General features: G+C 36.5%; 1 protein-coding gene across 1 annotated transcript; it reads left to right on the top strand.

The window, feature by feature from the left end:
- The first annotated feature begins 23 nt into the window (after positions 1 to 23).
- LOC105473370 (THAP domain containing 2) lies at positions 24 to 16,892 on the top strand. Its single transcript, XM_011727158.2, has 3 exons — positions 24 to 616; positions 10,266 to 10,461; positions 12,748 to 16,892. Exons 1-3 carry the CDS (start codon positions 546 to 548, stop codon positions 13,171 to 13,173), a joined length of 693 nt encoding a protein of 230 aa, XP_011725460.1. The 5' UTR covers positions 24 to 545; the 3' UTR covers positions 13,174 to 16,892.
- Positions 16,893 to 20,866: the final 3,974 nt, after the last annotated feature.

Raw genomic sequence — 20,866 nt, 5'->3', positions numbered from 1 at the left:
AGGATTTGTAGTCTTTCTTCTTTTTTCGGGTTCACTCTTCCGGTCTACGGGTCACACCCACTGCAGGACCTGGCCTGCTACAGCTGGGTGCATGCAGAAGTAGGTGGAGCTGCTCTTAGTTGCATCCTTGAGAGAGTTTTATTGTAAAACTCTTATAATTTATAGTAATCGGAGGGGAAAACACTTCCTTTTAATTGCTGTGAGGACCGCTGCCGAAGAAACGCAGTAGATCCGCTCCCTTTTGGGGGCGGGGAGAAAGAACGGGTTGTGTCCGCCATGTTGGTGAAGTCAAGCGAAGGCGACTAGAGCTCCAGGAGGGCCAGTTCTGTGGGCTCTAGTCCGCCATATTAATAAAGAGAAAGGGAAGGCTGACCCTCCCTCGCCTCCGCCCCCATATACACACCCCTTCTTCCCACTCCGCTCTCACGACTAAGCTCTCACGATTAAGGCACGCCTGCCTCGATTGTCCAGCCTCTGCCCGAAGGAAGCTTAGCAGCCAGCGCCTCAGTAGAGACTTAAGGGCGCTGAATGAGTGGGAAAGGGAAATGCCGACCAATTGCGCCGCGGCGGGCTGTGCCACTACCTACAACAAGCACATTAACATCAGCTTCCACAGGTAACCTGGGCAGGGAGTGGGGGTGACGGAAACTGGAGTTCCTATTCTGGCTATCGCTTGTGTGGAAGGAACAGGAGGATTCTCTTAATTCTAATAACTTTCCCAGCTGGTAGCAGGGAAGCATCATACGTCCTTTGTTTTTCTCAAATCTGCCCAATTTTTCCCTGCTTTCGGGGAAGCTTTACTCATTTTCTAAAAGAAATCCAAGTACTGTTTGGTGATTACCCCTTAGTAAAAAAGTAACAGGAGGATATCGTAATTTTCTACTCTTTTATTCCTCTGTTAGACCGGGTCTTGACATGAATGACGCCGTAAGGGAGAAAGAGATCTTCCCATTCAATCTGCAATCACCGTAAAAGCCTGCTGTGTTCCCGTTAAAATTAGGAAATTCTCACTAGATGAATTGACTTGGGAGGCATTTAGATTTCTAATAGTCACATAGTAATTCTGCGGAGGAATTGAGTCATCTTTGATAGCCATGGAATTAAGCGATGTTAATTAAAGTGCAAAAGATAACCTTTCTGTTCTTACTAGAACAGAGTAATAAAAAGAACCTAGGTTTTCTTTTGTTTGCTGGAAGAAAAATCAAAATTCTTTAGTTCTGTCAAACCAGAACTCTTGAAAGCACTTTGAACAATGCTTGGAAAATAACAGGTACTCTGTAAATGTTTACCTTCTCTGCAAGTGCCTGCCACGTGCCTCAAGAAAAGACACATTAAAAAGTTAAGTGACACCGGTCCTGATTTTTATATACCTAACAACGTATGTGATGTTAGTATGTAGAAATTATATCCTTGACCTTTTTCCCTACCTCACTATTACGAACTGTACTTTTATTAAAAGCTGCCACTAAAAAAAAATCTTGTGATGTTTCTGTTTTTAAACTAGTTCATGCATATGTAGTGCTTTGTTCATTCATCCATCAAGTATGTACGGAGTTCCTAATTACCTGACATTGTGCTAAGGATCCAGAAAGTTCTAATCCTCCTGGAGTTTAGAATTTAGTGGTGGAGAAAGACATAAATCATTATAATTAAGTGCCACAAAAGAAACCTGACTTAGTCTTGGAAAGTCAAAGAACACTTCTCAAAGGATGTGATATTTCAAATGAGACCGAAGGATGACAGATTTGGTCCTGTATGCTACTTAAGTATTTTCTGTTTTATCCTAAGAGTACTTAAGAAGCCATGGAGGGTTTAAAAAAAGAATGGCACGATTAGATTTGCATATTAAAAAGTCCTCTGGTTGCAGTGTAGAGAATCGTAGTGTTACTGAAAGTGCTGGTCAAGCATCATCGGGAATGAACTTGATGAGAAAGGAACTTATTACAGAATATTAATGTACCTATTTTTTCCTTCACAGGGAAATCTTGTTACAACGTCAACTAAACTAAACCCTGTACTCAGTTGCTGGCACAATCAGCATTGGATTAGAGAAGGTGTGAGCTGACAGAGAAAAACTAGTTAGGAAGCTGTAGTAAATAAAACAAGGAAAGTCCACCCAATTTTCTAGACTAGGGTGATATTAGAGTAGAATTGGAGAGGAGGGGACAGATTTGAGAAATGTTCTAGGAGAAACTACTGAATTTAGTAATTAGGATAGATGAGAGAGGGTAGTCCAGACACCAATAACAATGTTTAACCCAGTGTGTTGGCTCACACCTGTAATCCCAGCACTTCGGGAGGCCAGGGTGGGCTGATCACTTGAGCCCAGGAGTTTGAGACCAGCCTAGAAAACATGGTGAAACTTCGTCTTTACAAAAAAATACAAAAAATTAGCTGGCCGTGGTGACGCGTGCCTGTAGTCCCAGCTACTTGGGAGGCTGAGGTGGGAGGACTGCCTGAACTGGGGAAGTTTAGGCTGCACTGAGCTGTGATTGTGCCACTGTACTCCAGCCTGGGCAATACAGTGAGACCCTGTATTGCCAGGGTCAAGAAAAAACAAAAAAAAGATGGATGGTGGTACAATAACATGCATAAAACTTGCCTATGAATTGAATATTTTCATGTGTAACCTCAGAAATTTAGGTCTTAAAATAGTATTCATTATAATAAAAATACATTCCTATTTCATAAATACAAACCAGGTTCAATTGATTCACTCCTTTACTACTGGGACATGAGTAGACTTTTTTTTTTTTTTTTGAGATAGAGTCTCATTCTGTCACCCAGGCTGGAGTACAGTGGTGCGATCTCGGCTCACTGCAACCTCCACCTTCTGGGTTCCAGCGATTCTCCTGCCTCAGCCTCCCAAATCGCTGGGACTACAGGTGCATGCCCACATGCCTGGCTAATTTTTATATTTTTTTAGAAGAGACTGGGTTTCACCATATTGGCCAGGCTGGTCTTGAACTCCTGACCTCGTGATCCACCTGCCTCGGCTTCCCAAAGTGCTGGGATTACAGGCATAAGCCACTGCGCCTGGCCATTAGTAGACTTCTGTATCTCCATGTGCAAGTTATTTTGCCTAAACTTACTGTCTCTATCTTTTTTACCTCTTAGCCAACTCTAGTCTTAAGTCTCCCCAGTAATCTGAAATTGCTCTTGCTAACATGACCTTTATGTCTCTCTACATTCATTTTTCATGGTGTGTGATCATTTCCTCCTTGAAATACTCTCTACTTTTAAATTAATTGACACTAATTTTATGATTATCTTCTTACTTTTTTGGCCTGTCTTCAATCTCCTTTGCTACTCTTCTCTCTACTCCTTAACCCAGGTCTTCAAACTCATATCAAAATAATTTCAGCTGTTCTGTGGTCTCAGCATCTACTTGTTGATGCCTCCCAAATCAGTATCTCCAGTCCATCTCTGTCTAATGAGTTCTAGACCTATAGGCAAGTGTCTACTCAGTATTTCTCTGGTCTTTTAGTTACCCAGATTTGTTATCTATATTGACAAACTGCCCTTCCCCAAACATACCCCCACTTCCTGTACTCTGTTTCTCAGTAAATGAAGACACTACCCATCTGGAAACTTGGAAGTCTTCCTCCCTTGACTTCTCACCATTACCCCTTGATTAGATTATTACAGTAGGCTTTTAACTGGCTCACTGTTTCCATCCATGCACTCCTAGCCACTCTTCTATAATCAATAGTATGTTGCTAAATATTTAATAAATGGTTCTCTAGGGAGGGGAAAAAGCCCTGATTTGTAGTGTTTCCCCACCTTCTATGATGTAAATACTACTACCAAGTCTAGTTTCAAGCTATCAATATAACATCACTGATTATGGAGTTGGGAAGAGATGTGCAGTCTCACACTATTCTGTAGTACTTCCACCATACAGATAAAACAGACAACCTTAAGAGTAAAGGTAACAGTAAAATCACTAGGAAATTTGGGGATTTTGGTATTCATTACCTTTTCATTTTAATTTATTTAATTGCAACTTTATATTAATTTAATTTTAATAATGGCTGTGTTTAACAACTGGCTCACAGATTTTCTGTTAACAATCAGCTCTCACAATTCAGCCTTTTAATGGCTTACAATTGCCATTTTGCATAAGGTGGACAAGGTTCAAAATTACTCTTTGACTTAGAAGGTCCTCCAGCGTTGTTTCATAACACTATTCTCTGTCCCCAAGATATTCTTAACACTCTACTGACCCACCCTAACTTTCCTAGCTGATTCCTATAATTTTTAGGGCCTCCTGACTAGACTAGCTCTTCCTGTTTTATGATTCCATACAATCTTGTACTTACCCTTTTATAAGACTCATGGACACTTGTAGTTACTTTTATTATAATAATAAATAGCATTTATTTAGTATTTAGCAGGTACTGTGCACTGGGCTAAGCATTTACTGACATTTTTTCATTTAATCCTTATGACCACACTAGGCGCCATTCTTATCACCACTTTATATATGATAAAAAGGAGACCCAAAAAGGTTAACTTGCCTAAAGTCACCCAGATATTATGCAGAGGAGCAAGGATTGGTGCCCTGGTTTGAGTCCAGAGACAGTGGCCACTGTTCCATTGCATCCAGCTAGTTGATTCCCTACCTTCCCCATTACAGTATACACTCATGGAAGAGAAGTACTGTGTCTATTTTGTTTACTACTGTGTCTTCAGTGCCTAGGACAGTGCTTGGAATGTATGAGGCATTCAACTGATTATTGAAGATGCACACAAAATAGCACTGTTTAAACTACTGAGTGACTTTTCAAAACATCAAATATTTGTAAGAGCCTGGTTCTGTTACTGTATAGATAAGAATATATCCTTCTCTTACCATAATATTAATTTCATCATATTTATGTGATGATTTATTATTAAATTAAGGTGAACCTAAATTTAGCTTATGGCTATATCTCCCACTCTTTGAATGTGCTGAGAAAAGTCCAAACAACACATCCAAAACATGGTCAAGGTTAGTGCTGTACAAAAACATTACACCAAAATTAAATATAAAATCATTGATTATTCATATCCTGTTATGAATCTAAAAATCTAAAGACTAGTAGTGCCAAATTAACCTCATTAGTTCATTGATTCATTGATTCAGAAAAGTTCATTGAGTGCGTAACAGGTACTATGCTAGATACTATGCTAAACTAAGGGACAAAGCAGTGAAAAACATAGCTCCTACCCTAGAGAAACTTACAGTCCAGTGGGAAAGATAGAAAAGTAACCAAAAAACTGTGATATCAGTGCTATAGCAACATCTAACCCAGTCTTCTGATCATGGAAAACTTCCTTAATAAGATAGGATTCCTTAACAGTCTTAAGTAGAATCTGGTCAAGTTAAGGTTTGATTCAAGGCATTGATTTCCTAATTAAGGAGCTAGTTTTAAAAAGAGCTTTAAAAGAAAGAGAATTAAGGACCTGAATAATATCTGAAAGGCAGTCTTAGAGTGGAAGAGTCTTACACAAATAATAATACAATGATAGTACTTATTTATTGAGTCTTTATCGAGGCCCTGACAAGAAGAAATATGTTTAAAGCCTTATTTTTTGCTTAGTCTTTAGGAAATATTTCCAAACTGTCAAATACTGGGACAGAGATCTTTGAAATGAGACTAGATTGTTGTTAAGAGGTGAGGCTAGGCAGAGTAAATAAGTTATCAGAAAATTATTCAGCCAGGCGCGGTGGCTCACGCCTGTAATCCTAGCACTTTAGGAGGCCAAGGCAGGTGGATCACCTGAGGTCAAGAGTTCGAGACCAGCCTAGCCAACATGGGAAACACCGTCTCTACTAAAAATACAAAAAAAAAAAAAAAAAAAAAAAATTAGCCAGGTGTGGCGGGCACCTGTGATCCTAACTACTCAGGAGGCTGAGGCAGGAGAATCGCTTGAACCCGGGACGCAGAGGTTGCAGTGAGCTGAGATCCTGCCACTGCCCTCCAGCCTTGGCAACAAGAGTGAAACTCCGTCTCAAAAAAAAAAAAAAAAAAACAAAAAAAACCTCTATTTTCTTGTAAAATAGAAAAAAAATGCATATGTGAATTGTGGAGTGATACACCGATGTTAGTATCTTCAGATCAGGGTGCCTATAGGGTTGAGGGGGATGGAGACAGAAGATGGGAGAGTGTTGACTGTAAATCCAGACATTCATTTCTTTGTGCCCCTCATTGCTGGTAATGTTAGCAAACCTAGTATATGCGATATACCCAAAGCTGTTACCTAATGAGGCTGCATTTGGGGGCTTCTGAACCACATGATCTTCTAACTTGGATTTTGTGGTTCTTTTTAAGCACCAGTGATTTCATAATTAATATCTAAAGGATAATGTAGTCAAACCAAAGAGTTTTACACAAGCTGACTACATGCGACTGTTGATTCTTATATTTCCAAGTTACCGGTATAATTTTTAGAGAGAGCCCCTTATATTTGTCTCTTCCTTAACAGGTACACACTGGATGCATATCAGTATATAGTTGACCCTTGAACAATACAGGGTTTAGGGGTGCAGAAGCTCCCTCACCACAGAGTCGAAAATCAGAGTATGACTTTTGATTCCCCCCAAATTGAACTAATAGCCTTAAACAATAACACAAACAATCAACACATTTTTTATGTTACATGTGTTCTATACAGTATTCTTACAATAAAGTAAGCCAGAGAAAAGAAAATGTTATTAAGAAAATCCTGCCAGGCATGGTGACTCACCCCTGTAATCCCAACACTTTGGGAGCCCGAGGCAAGTGGGTCACCTGAGGTCAGGAGTTCGAGACCAGCCTGGCCAACATGGTGAAACCCCGTCTCTATTAAAAATACAAAAATTAGGCGGGCGTGGTGGCAGGTGCCTGTAATCTCAGCTACTCAGAAGGCTGAGGCAGGAGAATCACTTGAACCTGGGAGGTGGGGGTTGCAGTGAGCCGAGATGGCGCCATTGCACTCCAGCCTGGGCAACGAGAGCAAAACTCTGTCTCAAAAAAAGAAAAAAAAAATCTTAAGAGAAAATATATTTACTATTGATTACGTGGAAGTGGATCACTATAAAGGTATTCATCCTTGTTGTTTTCACATTGAGTAGGCTGAGGAGGAGGAGGAAGAGGGGGGTTGGTTTTGCTGCCTCAGGCATGGCAAAGGTGAAAGAGGTGGAAGGGGAGGCAGGAAAGGCAGGCACACTCGGTCTAACTTTATGGAAATATATCATAATTTCTGTCTTACTCTTTTTCATTTCTCTAAAAATGGTTCTATATCGTACCGATCCTTCTTCCCTGTTTGCTTTAGTTTCAGTGACCCTGTTATAGAAGGGTCCATGTCATAAAAGAAGTCAAAAGCAGTCTTAAATAATCAGAACCCTTCTGCCAGATTTTCTAATGTCAATTTTTCTGGCATTGCTTCTTCTACAACTTCTTCCTCATCATCTGGCAGTGGTTCAGAAGCACTCAGCTCCATCAAGCAGTCTTCTGTTAATTCCTCTGGTGTGGTGTCTTCAATCAGTTCTTGAATTTCTTTAAGATCTATATCTTGAAACCTGTCATTGTCCACCTTTTTTGCCATATCAACAATCTCTTTCATGATTTCCCTTATCAGCTCTGTCATAAAGACTGTGAGGTCACACACAAATACACAGTTTTCTTTAACAGGAATTTATTGTTTTGGGCTTGGTGTCTTTCACCACTTTTTCTGTAATAATTTTCAATGGTGCAGTCCTTGTATACTTTCATAATGTTTTCTATCTTTGTTGGGGTTTTTTTCCATCACGTTGGCAATCCTTTCCATAGAGTACCATGTGTAATGATCCTTAAAACTTGTGACCCTCTGATCTAGAAGTTGAATTAAAGACATTGAATTTGAGGGCAAATAGACCACTTTGACACCTTCTGTGTTGGACTCACGGATCTTGGTGGCCAGGGGCATTGTCCAAAATGGAAAGAACTTTAAAAGGCAGTACATTACTGGCAACGTGCTTCCTAAATTTAATGGAACCAATCCAGAAAAAGGGTTCTCAGTGTCCAGGCCTCTCATTTTACAACAAAAAGACTGGCAGCTGGTGTTTATCTTTCTTTTTCAAGGCTCAGGGTTTAGCAGGTTTGTAGATAAGGGCAGAATTGATATAAACCCAACTGCATTTGTACAAAACAGTGTTAGCCTATGCCTTCTTGCCTTAAGTCCTGATGTTTGCGTCTCTTCCTTACTAATAAATATCCTTTGTGGCATTTTTTTCCAAGAAAGGGCATTTTTGTCTGCATCAAAAACCTGTTTAGACAGATAGCCTTTCTCTTGAATGGTCTTAATGGCATCGGGGAACATCTGCAGCCTCTTGGTCAGCAGAAGCTGTTTCTCTCTTATCTTGACATTTTTTAAGCCAAACCTCTTTCTAAAATTATCAAACATCCTCTGATGGCATTAAATTGCAGCTTCAGATCATTCACCTTCCTTTTGTTTTATCATATGACAACCTCACTTTTTCTCCAGAGTTCTATATAAACTCTAATATGATTTTTCTAAAAAATTTTCTTTCTAAAAAAAAAACTACCTGTAGTCCTGGAATATAGGTATGACTTTCTTACAGCAATTGTGCACTCATATAAAAGCTGCATTTCCAATACAGAATAGAAAGATATTTCACAAAAAGTACAAGATCTTTGTACCTGCTGGCATAGCTGTAGCAACAGCTTGACAATTTTTTTTTTTTAACAATGGTCCTGGATTTATTTATTTTGAAATGGCAGGCAACCACAGCTGCACACCTAAATCTATGGGGGATATATATATATCCCTCAAGCAATTCAAATTTTTCTTGTATTGTCATGACTCTGCTTCTTAGAGCACATCCATCATCACTAATGGCACTTCATATGGGTATCATGGTATTATTTAAGGTTTATGATATTGCACTAAATACAATGAAAAATATGCAAGAACTGCGAGAAATCACTTTCTGCCATGATACACAACTTACTGGAGAGACAAATTGCTCAGACAGAGATAATTAGCATCACATGGCACTTTAAGTGGGTACTCAACAGCACTTATTGAGCTCACCACAATAGAAGATGGCTATGAAATTATTACAGTAGTACAGTATGTACTACAGTTGGTTTTATGCAGTTATCATTATACTGCATCTTTGCATTTGTTTACATTCTTCTGGACTGAATGATGCCATGTACAGTCTGCAAAATTTGATAATTTTAACTTTTTAAAATCTATGTATTTCACGGTAGTAAATGACAAAATAGACTAGTATGTGTACATTTTATGGTAGTAAATGATAAAATAGACTGGCATCTACATATATTTTATATATTAATGACATACCTTTTTCTTAATTTTTTCGATGTTTCCAGGCTACATGGTTTGTCTGCAAGTTTTTTCCAATTGTTTCAAATTCCAATATATTTATTGAAAAAAATGCACATATAATTGGACCTGTGTAGTTCAAACCCATGTTGTTAAAGCGTCAACTGTATTTTATACTTGAAATATGAAAGGAAAAACATTGCTACAAAGCATTTTACATTTTTGTAAGTTTGCTTTCTGCTGCACTACATAATTAAAGAGTTGACTTTTAAAAAATATTTGTTGTTTACATACAGAATATTATTATTCTGTATTTGTATTAATTTAGCAAATTTTGTTGAATCCCTGCTGTTTGCAAAGCATTGTGCTAAGTGTCAAAGATAAATACATGCCAAGATATAATGATCCCTGTCCTCAAGAAATTTATAATCTTTATGTCATTGGAAATTAAAATGGAAAAATTACAAAATAATGTGGTAAGTGTCATAATGATGGGACATAGAGGAAGGAGTACTGGCATCTGCCTAGGCTTTCCTTGACAAAATTTAATCTTTAGATACCTGATTTTTCTGGACTACATATATCAGCAGCAGATTAAAGCATGGTGAAATTATTCCTGCTTATAATGGTTCTACTTAAACTTGATCTAAATCAGTTTAGTCATGTTTTATTTTACTGCCCAGATTAAGGGCTAATTGGGAAGAAGTGTCTCTTTTTAAAAGCCCTGAAATATACAACGACTCAAGTCAGTTTCTGACTAAGTTTTTCAAACTTATAAAACATTACCATGAATTGGTTTCTGTTTCAGTGTCTGGATATTGTGAGTTTAACATTTTCTATGTAAATGGGACACACTTTTAATCATCTTCGAAATTTCTTTTAATCATTTAGGTGCAACCAGAATTATGATAGTTGGAACTTGAGTTGCATATTTTTTTTTGTTTAAGGTTTCCTTTGGATCCTAAAAGAAGAAAAGAATGGGTTCGCCTGGTTAGGCGCAAAAATTTTGTGCCAGGAAAACACACATTTCTTTGTTCAAAGCACTTTGAAGCCTCCTGTTTTGACCTAACAGGACAAACTCGAAGACTTAAAATGGATGCTGTTCCAACCATTTTTGATTTTTGTACCCATATAAAGTCTATGGTAGGTAATGTTACTCTCCTGTTTTTAAAACCATTTTTAGAACCCATTCCTTTTTGTTTATGCAGTTATTAACTGAGATTCATTTATAGTGATATGCCTCAAAAAAGTTGCAGACCTTCCTTTTGTACAGTAAAGGTACAGGCCAGAATCAGAGTTTGGGTCTCCTGACTCCAATATTCTTTCCCCAATCCAAATTGTTTTACTATATTGGAATTTTACATTATTACCAATTATTATTAATAATTGTACCATTGGTAAAACTGAAAAATCATATAAGTAATGAAACTTCCAGCATCACTGTGTTCTGATTTTAAAATGACATACAAATAACATGTGTAAAGTACTTTAAGAGCAGCACAGCCAGAGTTACACCAAAGAATGTAAGTTCAGAGGGAGGCAGACATAACAGAAATCTTCAGAGAGCTTGGGCATTTAGAGCGGGCTTTAAAGCCTTGGGAATTTAAAACAGAGGAAAGGGATCTTGGCTTTGCACAGAATAATTACAGTTGCATGATGAGATCAAAAACCAGTGGGCTAAGGGGTGAGTAGGAAATGTTAGCAACTGATATTTAAAAGGAAAGAATGAAGAAAAAATGAAGCAAAAAAAGTAAAATTAAAAAATGAAAGAATTAAGATATAAGACGAATGAATTAAAACAATGTTTTATCTAGTTAGGGAAGATCTGACCAGAGAGGAAAACCTAGCTGGGAAAGACAGGGTCACCAAGGGTAAGAAAGGGTAAAATGAACACAAATAGTTTAGCTTTGAAAGGCAGGACAAACATGTTTTCCTCTGAGAGAGGAAAAACTACTGTTTCTCTTGTTTGTAACAGTTAAACTTTTAAATGTATGAGTTAAAATCTGAATGGGAGACCAGATTGTGGTAAGCTAATTACCACTGATGTTAGAAAAGCTCCAGGAGGGCAAGAACTTAGTCTTTTTCGTGTGTGAATCCTCAGCACCTCAAACAGTGTCTGGGACATAGTATATACTCAAATACTGAATTTGAAATGTACCTTATTTTTGACATTTTGATTATTTATTTAATAAATACAAGGAAACTTTCCATTATGCCAGAATCTAAGCTCAGTGCTAGAGATACAAAGATCAAAAAAGAGTCCCTGTCAATTCCCTAGGCAGAGGGACTAACAGGTTTCATGAGGATAGGAACCATATTGTCTTATTTGTTCAGTGTTGTGTCCCCAGGAATTCATAGTATGTGTTTCAATAAATGTTTATGAATAAAAGACACAGACTTATGAGGATATGATATAATCTGGAAACTCTCAGTGGCTTAGTATTGCTGGAGTATAAATCAAGATGGTGAATTGCAGAATGGGGTGAGATCCTAAATTGTGTAGTATGCCATGTAAAGATTTTTTTTCCCTTGAGATAATAGGTAGGCAAAGAATAATTTGGCCAGAATAGAAATGTCAAATATTCTAGAAAAATTATTCTCATGGCAGAATGTGGATTAATGAGGATCAAAATGAAGTGCAGAGATCAATAAAGAATAATACAGTCAGAACAGATATGATAGAGGCCCAGTGTAAGTAGTGACATCGAGAATGACAGTGTTCAGCCTTACTGTGGAACAGAGAAAGGAAAAAAAAGAATGACGGAGAGGAGAGGATTCATGGTGGGAATATTTAGTGGGTAGAATTAACAGGACTTGATGACCATTTGAATGAAAGAGATAAAAGCAAAACAAATCTCCTGATTTTGGCAAATGTTCCTAGCCAGATTTTAAATCCTTGAAGACATATGTAACTATCAAAAATGAATAGGTAAATATATTTAGAAACTTGGTACTTAAGAATATATTTCTCCAGATCCTTCAGTTTTCATTAAGTAGGACCCTGGTTCTAAAATATTCATCAGATTGAGAAAATGGTATTTAATTAAAAGGGGATCAAATTAATATCATAAATAATATCTACATATATTCTAAATTGACCTTAGTAAATTGCAAAGGATCTTTAAAGTCTCTATAGAATCACAGTCAATAATTTGGAAAAAACCTTGGACGTCCATTGTCTATTTCCAAATCAATGTTTGAATCTCTCTGGATATGGGACAAAAAGAAGTAGGTGACTAGAGTTTATTCAGCCAGTTAAAAAACTTAATCTTGGATTACATGAGATGGCTGCTGCTGTTTCCTATTAAGGTTTTGATATTGACTTTTAAAAGAACAGTTTAAATACTCTGTTATCCAAAACTGGACACTATTTGCTTATTTGTGATATTTCATAATTTATGTTCAACCTTCTAATTTTATTCGGCTCAGAAACTCAAGTCAAGGAATCTTCTGAAGAAAAACAACAGTTGTTCCCCAGCTGGACCATCTAATTTAAAATCAAACATGAGTAGTCAGCAAGTACTACTTGAACACAGCTATGCCTTTAGGAATCCTATGGAGGCAAAAAAGAGAATCATTAAACTGGAAAAAGAAATAGCAAGCTTAAGAAGAAAAATGAAAACTTGCCTACAAAAGGAACGCAGAGCAACTCGAAGATGGATCAAAGCCACTTGTTTGGTAAAGAATTTAGAAGCGAATAGTGTATTACCTAAAGGTACATCAGAACACATTTTACCAACTGCCTTAAGCACTCTTCCTTTGGAAGATTTTAAGATCCTTGAACAAGATCAACAAGATAAAACACTGCCGAGTCTAAATCTAAAACAGACCAAGAGTACCTTCATTTCAGTTTAGCTTGCACAGAGCTTGATGCCTATCCTTCATTCTTTTCAGAAGTAAAGATAATTATGGCACTTACGCCAAAATTGCATTATTTAATAAAGTTTTACTTGAAGTAACATTACTGTATAATTTGTGAAGACTTGATTACAAAAGAATAAAAAAATTTGTATGAAATTTTTATTTGAAAATGAATGGAAGTGCCTTACATTAGAATTACGGACTTAAAATTTTTGCCAATAAATTGTATGTTTGAAAGGTGTTTTTTGTTTCTGTCTTTTTAAACTACTATTAAAAGAACCGCTTATGATAAGTAATATGTTTAACTTACATTAGAAAATAATTTTTTCCTGTACCAAAGTTGGCATATTGCATTCTAAATAAGATGCTAAATAACAGTTAACCAACATTTACATGACCTTAAAACTGCTGGGTTTTGTATTAAATTATAATTGGCACTGTGATTTGAAAAATTTATAGAAAAAAAAGGCACAGGGCAAGTTTTTAAATTAAAATGTTCTGTATTTTGTTTTACCAGTAAAAGTGAGCTTGTCATGGCCTCTCTCGTAAGAATATTAGATTTTAAAATAGGTTGTAAAATATTTTGAAAATATTTGAATGTGAAGTACCATTGAGTCATCTAAACTAGGTAAGGCCTCAAGTACTTTAAACTAGTAAAATCTAGTAGCTGATAATATTCACCTAAGAAAACGTTGTAAAATAATTCAGAGTTCAGGACCTAGCTAAGTAAATGTATACTCCTCTTTTTCTCATAATAAAAACCTTACATTTCCAACTTCAAAATTGGTGCTTACGTATTGATTGATAACCAGAACTCCTAAGGTTTTTTGTTTTCTTTTTAACTACTTTCTAAATGCATGCTGTACCTCAGAAATAGTATATCAATATAGTGGGATTTTTTTTTTCCTCTTCATAAACCCACAGTAAAATTTAATCACAGGAAACTACTTATATCTTCACAATTTGTATTAATAACTTAAAATGGCATCAGTTTATCTTAGACATCAGCTTGCTTTTTATCTCCTTTTTTAGTGAGTGAAATAGAGCAACCAGCATGCCTGTGTTCCCAGCTACCTGGGAGGGTAAGGTGGGAAGATCACTTGAACCTAGGAGGTTGAGGCTGTGGTGAGCTGTGATTGCACCACTGCACTCCAGCCTGGGCGATGGAGTGAGACCCCTGTCTCTAAAACAACAACAACAACAACAGCAAAAACAAATAAAGCAACCATAGTGCATAAGGGAAATTAAATGTTCCCTATAGAAATATGTGTATGTCTGTGATAGTGGTATACAAATGCTAATTATTTTACAAAATAAAAGTATCAGAACTATTCTTATCATTGGCACTTGAACAATTAAAGGGTTTGCTTTATTTCACTAATGTTTAATAGGAACCCTTTGCTTCAAACACCTTTGTTGAAATCATGTAAAAATGTGTTAATATATAATCAAGTTATTTAACTCAACTTATTTAATTCAAACTGGTGATACTAACATATGAAGGTAGCATAAACCTAAGTCATAAATTGCTGTAAAACTTTTCTGTAAAGTAATAGCTAATTTATGATTTTAAAAAAAAATCCCTCTTTTTGCCAACTGTTTAGGATTGCATTTGCTTGGATCCTAGTAAGAATTCTTTTACAGTTTTAGCACTCTCTTTACTAAGGAATGCCTCCCAAGGAAATGCAAAGGTAGGAAAAGTCTCTTAGAATGCCCATGAGGTATTTAAAACAGATATTTATGAAAATCTTTTTGTGGATGTTATAAATCTTGCTAGTTATTTTATCTTTATCTTAAGTATTAGATGTAGTTCCTTGGAATTGTCATTACATATTTATTTTTTTCTAGTATGGTTTCAAATAACTTTTCACCAGCATATAATCATCATCAAACATTTACTGACCACATCTACCTTATAACTCAAAATAAGTTGGACAAATAATCATTTGAATAAAAGCTATTTTTTCCAAGTATAACCACTCTCATGTAGTTCACCCTTCACCCCAGATACAAAACACTACGTAGCCCAGTTCCCATCTACAATAATACCTTGAAATCTTAATAAATTTTAAAAATCATAAAAATAAAATATTGCAAAATACAACAACTTTTTGACAAGGTTACTTCATCTTCATTCATTGTTACTTGACAGTATTAAATAAACTACTACTCAATAATTTTAGAGTAAACTTTTCTGTGTTTTCTCTGTCATTTTCGTTTTACTGTCCTGACAACATGCTCCAAACTGTTTGCATCAAATTGTTTTATTAGTATACATTTGTCTACCTTTGAACTAGCTTTATTCACAGAGAAAAACCTAAAAGGAGTCTATTAAAATCCTGCTTTCAGTTCAATAGGTTTTTTTTTAATCACCCTGACCATAAAACTAACTGAAATTATAATAGCTTTTTTTCCTCTGCTGGTCACAACACAGATCTTCTGTTTATTTGTCCTCTGTCTATTGGGTACCAACCTCTACAAAGAACCAGCCAAAGGCTAGGTACTTGATATACAAAGGAATATGACATTATTTTCTGCCCTCAAGTTGCTCTATCTCTTGAGAGAAGTAATATTTATAACACAATATGATAAATGCTACAAAAGAAATAGCTATAAAGTCCCTTTGGTAAATGCTGTTGAATTGGAATTCAGTAAGAACTATAAACTGTAGACCTTTTTATAATCAAATGCTTTTGTTTTGAAACAAAACAGATTCCTCCTTATATTGACTTAGCAAAGGAGGTACAGGACATTGGCATTTGACCTGAATTATGGTGTTTTATTGAAGGAGCTATAAGACAACATTTTTACCCTTTAAAATGAACACTGAACAAATGTGGTGTTAATGGTATCTTTGTTAAAAGGAAAACATAGCTATAAATAAAATAGTACATCAAAATCTAGTACTGGAGTTCATTTGAAATTTGGTATTTTGTGTAAAATAACAAACCTATGAACACAGATTTTTAAAATAACTCAGAATTTTATAAAGCACTTTGGTATTTATTTGTGCTCTTTTTCCTTACATTCTGTGTGGTAGGTGGTATTACCTCTGATTTACACATGAAGACATCTTTGTTAATTCGATTTCTTTATTCATTTGGGCATTTACTATGTGCCAACCTGCACAAGGAATAGAAATGTCTGTGATCTAGATAGTTCTAGATTGAACATAGATCTTCTGCCAACAAATCCTCTCTGCTGTTCACATTACACTTTGTTTAACATATGAACCAGGTTACTAAAATAGGACAAATCATGTGTCTTAAAATATGAAAATAGTAAAGTCTTTGAGGTCACTTGATCTTTCCTATAAAGTAGACTTTATAATACTGTGTTTTATCTCATTTCTCAATGTTAGAATACGGGTAGATTTTAATTTTGCTATAATATAGGAAATGTTTCATCTTTGTACCAAAATATTGGATTCTTCTGATATTTAGACAGTTGGAAACTTTCTAAAATTGAGGATTTTGTAATGTATACTAAATAATTGCATATTCACAAAAATGTATTCTGAGTATGGTGATATTAAACATTTTTCCCCAAGGAAATTACTGTCATGCCTGTTATTTCTAAAAAATGTACCTAAATATTTCTGTGAAAGTTCTTTTACACTGACCCCCTAAAAGACTTCTGTGAAGTCCTTCTCCCTAAACTGAAGCAAATGGTAAAACAAATAAAGATAATGTAAAGCCTTGAAGAGAAGTTATTTTCATTTTTGTTGCTCAAGTTATATCTAAATGTACATTATAGTTTATTTGCACTGTTTTAGATCTGGTTAGGCAATCTAGACGAGATATATGAAGGGCTATAAAAATGGTAAGAGTCTATCTCTATCCTGACCATAATTTGAGGCTCACACAAAAATTTATTTGCAGGCTAAGTACAGGGGTTTGTGCTTGTAATCCCAGCATGTTGTGGGGCTAAGATGGGTGGATCACTTAAGGCCAGGAGTTTAAGATCAGCCTGGGCAACTTAGCGAGACACCCGTCTCTACAAAAATAATGAAATAAAAATTAGCCAGGCATGGAGGCATGTGACGTAGTCCCCTAGCTACTCAGGAGGCTGAGGCAGGAGGACTGCTTGATCCCAGGAGTTCAAAGCTGCAGTGAACTATGATTGCACCACTGCACTTCAGCCTGGGCAACAGAGTACAACCCTGTCTCTTAAAAAAAAAAAAAAAAAAAGACATTATCAAAGCACAATTTTACTAACAAAAGGGAAAGAAGATTGTGATATTTTATTAATTTTTTTCTGATTAAAACATTATTTCGGGCCGGGCGCAGTGGCTCACACCTGTAATCCCAGCACTTTGGGAGGCCGAGGTGGGCGGATCACAAGGTCAGGAGTTCCAGACCAGCCTGGCCAACATAGTGAAACTCCGTCTCTGCTAAAAAATACAAAAAATAAGCCAGGCGTGGTGGCGGGTGCCTGTAATCCCAGCTACTCAGGAGGCTGAGGCAGGAGAATCGCTTGAACCTAGGAGGCAGAGGTTGCAATGAGCCGAGATTGTGCCATTACACTCCAGCTCCGGCAATAGTGTGAGACTGTCTTAAAAAAAAAAAAATTGTTTCGAATACTGTAATTCAAAAAATGCTATGTTTTTTGTTTGTTTGTTTGTTTGTTTGTTGAGATAGATTTTCGCTCTGGTTGCTCAGGCTGGAGTGCAATGGCACAATCTCAGCTCACCAGAACCTCCACCTCCCGAGTTCAAGTGATTCTCCTGCCTCAGCCTCCTGAGTAGCTGGGATCACAGGCACGCACCACCATGCCCAGCTAATTTTGTATTTTTAGTAGAGACATGGTTTCCCCATGTTGGTCAGGCTGGTCTGGAACTCCCAACCTCAGGTGATCCGCCCACCTTGGCCTCCCAAATCACTGGGATTACAGGTGTGAGCCACTGTACCTGGCCCAAAAATACTATCTTAACACTCATAAGAGACACTGATCAAACTAGGATGTGCCAGACAGACATAGTGTCTGTCCTCAAGGTTGCTGGTAAACAGTATTCCATTTATTTATTCCTGCCTTCATTGCTCCCCACCCTCTCCCTAAGGCCCTGTTAGAATGAGCTCGATCTAATACAACAAATCCATCTTCAAATTGCTCCCTAGTCTTTTAAAATCTATACTACAAACATTTAAAAAACAAAATATTTGGGTTTAATGTCAAGAAGGCACATATTGGTTGGATGCAGTGGCTCACACCTGTAATCCCAACACTTTGGGAGGCCAAGGCAGGAGGATCACTTATAGCCAGGAGTTTGGGACCAGCCTGGACAACACAGTGAGACCTCACCTCTATTTTTATATTAAAAAATTTTTTAAAGAGGTGTCTGTTTCTCAGATGAATTTTTGGTTTAATAAATTATTTAGCAAACACTCCAAAATGTGTTATTTCTAACTCTTCTCCATTCTCTTGAACTTCCTATTTTCATGTTCTTCTTAACCACCAAACAAACCTTTACAAATTGCCCTTCCTTTAGCTTAGTCACTGAGCAAACTCTTTGTCATCTTTCAATTCTTACCTTGGATGCTCCCCTCTCTTGTGTGACACCATCCCTAAACATACCAAAGGGACATAAGTGCTTTTCTCCTTGAATCCTGTTTATATATGACTTGGATAAAATCATCATCTTATTATAATGTAATGGTCTACCTGTCCATTTTCATCTGCTATGTTCCTTCAAGGCAGAGACTGTGGTATATGTATGTTGGCACTCAAATCACTCAAATATTTGCACATTTCAGAAAATTGAAACCAATCCCTTTGGATTAGATTCAAAGGGATTGTAAATAAAATCTGATAGTTTCACACAGTAAGTGCTTTTTGCCATTAGGATAATTTTTGTGATTGGTATTGAATATAAATGTCTATCACAGAAAAACCCAAACTTTATATCAAAGAGCACTAAACCATAAATGGGTATTTACATTGTGAAATTTAAAGAGCAGCACAACAATGAACTTTCAGTTTATTCTACGATTGCTATAGTAAGTCTCAAACTGCATGTTTTCTACGGGAAAGAAATCTGGGGAAGACAATTAACTGTTGGAACCATTTAAACAAATGTGTTTGTTTCTTAACTTCTTAGAGTCATTAATAATACACTCTAACTATCCCACGTAGAGACAATCTTTCTCAAATTTGATCATAGGTATCTTTGGGTGGTAGGGATGCCTACTAATAAAGAACAACTACTATTAAGTTAAAGAATACAGTTTAGGAAATGCCTAACCAGAAATTTTCCATTGCCAGAAAATGGCTTCTAAAGTAAATAGAAAAACGAAGACTTTGTTGAAATTGTTAAGATTGATAGTCTATAAAATTTATAACAATAGATTCTTTTAAAAGTATACAATAGCCCCTCTCCCCTTATCCTTGGAGATACATTCCAACATCCTCAGTGGATGCTTGAAACCCTGGATAATATCAAACTCTATATATACTATGTTTTTTCCGATTTCTATATACCTATGATAAAGTTTAACTTATAAATTAGGCACAGTAAGAGATTAGGAGGAACACCTAATAATAAAATAGAACAATTATAACAATATATTGTAATAAAACTAAAATAAGGGCACTGTGATACTGCAACAGTCCATCTCATAACTGAGACAGCTCCTAAGTGACTAACGAGAGAGTAATGTTTATTGCATGGATATGCTAGATAAACAGAGGATTCACGTCCCAAGTGGGATGGAGCTGGATGGCATGAGATTTCATCATGCTACTTTGACTGGCACGCAATTTAAAACTTATGAATATTTCTGGAATTTTCTTTTTAATATTTTCAGATTGCTACTAGTGGAAGGTGTCCAGGTTCTTGGTGTTTTGAACAAAGAATTGGACAAAACACACAAACAAAGCAAGGAAATATTGAAGCAACAAAACCAGAGATTTACTGAAAACAAAGTACACTCCACAGGGTGGGAACCACCTGAGCATAGGGGTTCAAAATCCTCCTTACAGAATTTTCTAGGGTTTAAATACCCTCTAGAGGTTTCCCATTGGTTACTTGGTGTACACTCTATGTAAATGAAGTACTAGCCCGCAATCAGTCTGATTGGTTGTGAAAAACAACCAATTAGAGGCTGAAGTGAAGTTACAAAGTTACACTCCTACCCAAACGTCTGATTGGTTGCAGAAAGCGACCAAGCAGAGATACTTTCAATTTTCTATCTGCCACGCAGAAAAAAAAGGAAGGGTGGTTGCAAAGGGAGTAGCTTCGGGTGCTTTTGTTACTTAGGTGTGGAAAGTTGGGGTTTTCCTTTTGATTTAGCTCTAGGAAGTCAGCATGAATCCGCCTTAGGTTCCCTGCCTCCAGACCCTATTCTCCTGCCTCAAGATCATGTTTAACCCTTGGTAACTGAAACTGCCTATTGCATGTGAGGAAGAATTACCGTATTTTAATTATATTAACTCCTCTAAATTATTTTGGTCTTAAGCTAGAATAACTTTTATGGAGAAAAAATCAATAATAGGTCACTGAAAAAAAAAAACAAGGGAAAATACTCATTTGAAGGGTCAGTTCACTGACACTACTATTTAATATGCATTTTTAGCCAGATCTACCAGTCATGAGAAAATCATCCCTGACATCCAGGGACTGACCTGACACAGCTACACCCCAGTGTTGGGAGATAGCTTGACATTCACAGCTAGGCTATGATTTTCCTAT

The sequence above is a fragment of the Macaca nemestrina genome, chromosome 10 (assembly GCF_043159975.1).
Source record: "Macaca nemestrina isolate mMacNem1 chromosome 10, mMacNem.hap1, whole genome shotgun sequence".
In the NCBI taxonomy this organism is placed as follows: domain Eukaryota; kingdom Metazoa; phylum Chordata; class Mammalia; order Primates; family Cercopithecidae; genus Macaca; species Macaca nemestrina.
This window is presented reverse-complemented; position numbering and strand designations above follow the sequence as displayed.

Coding starts and splice junctions, on each gene's coding strand:
- LOC105473370 (XM_011727158.2), top strand. CDS start 546: ATGCCGACCAATTGCGCCGCGGCGGGCTGTGCCACTACCTACAACAAG. Junction 617..10,265: donor ATTAACATCAGCTTCCACAG/GTAACCTGGGCA, acceptor TTTTTGTTTAAG/GTTTCCTTTGGATCCTAAAA. Junction 10,462..12,747: donor GTACCCATATAAAGTCTATG/GTAGGTAATGTT, acceptor TATTCGGCTCAG/AAACTCAAGTCAAGGAATCT.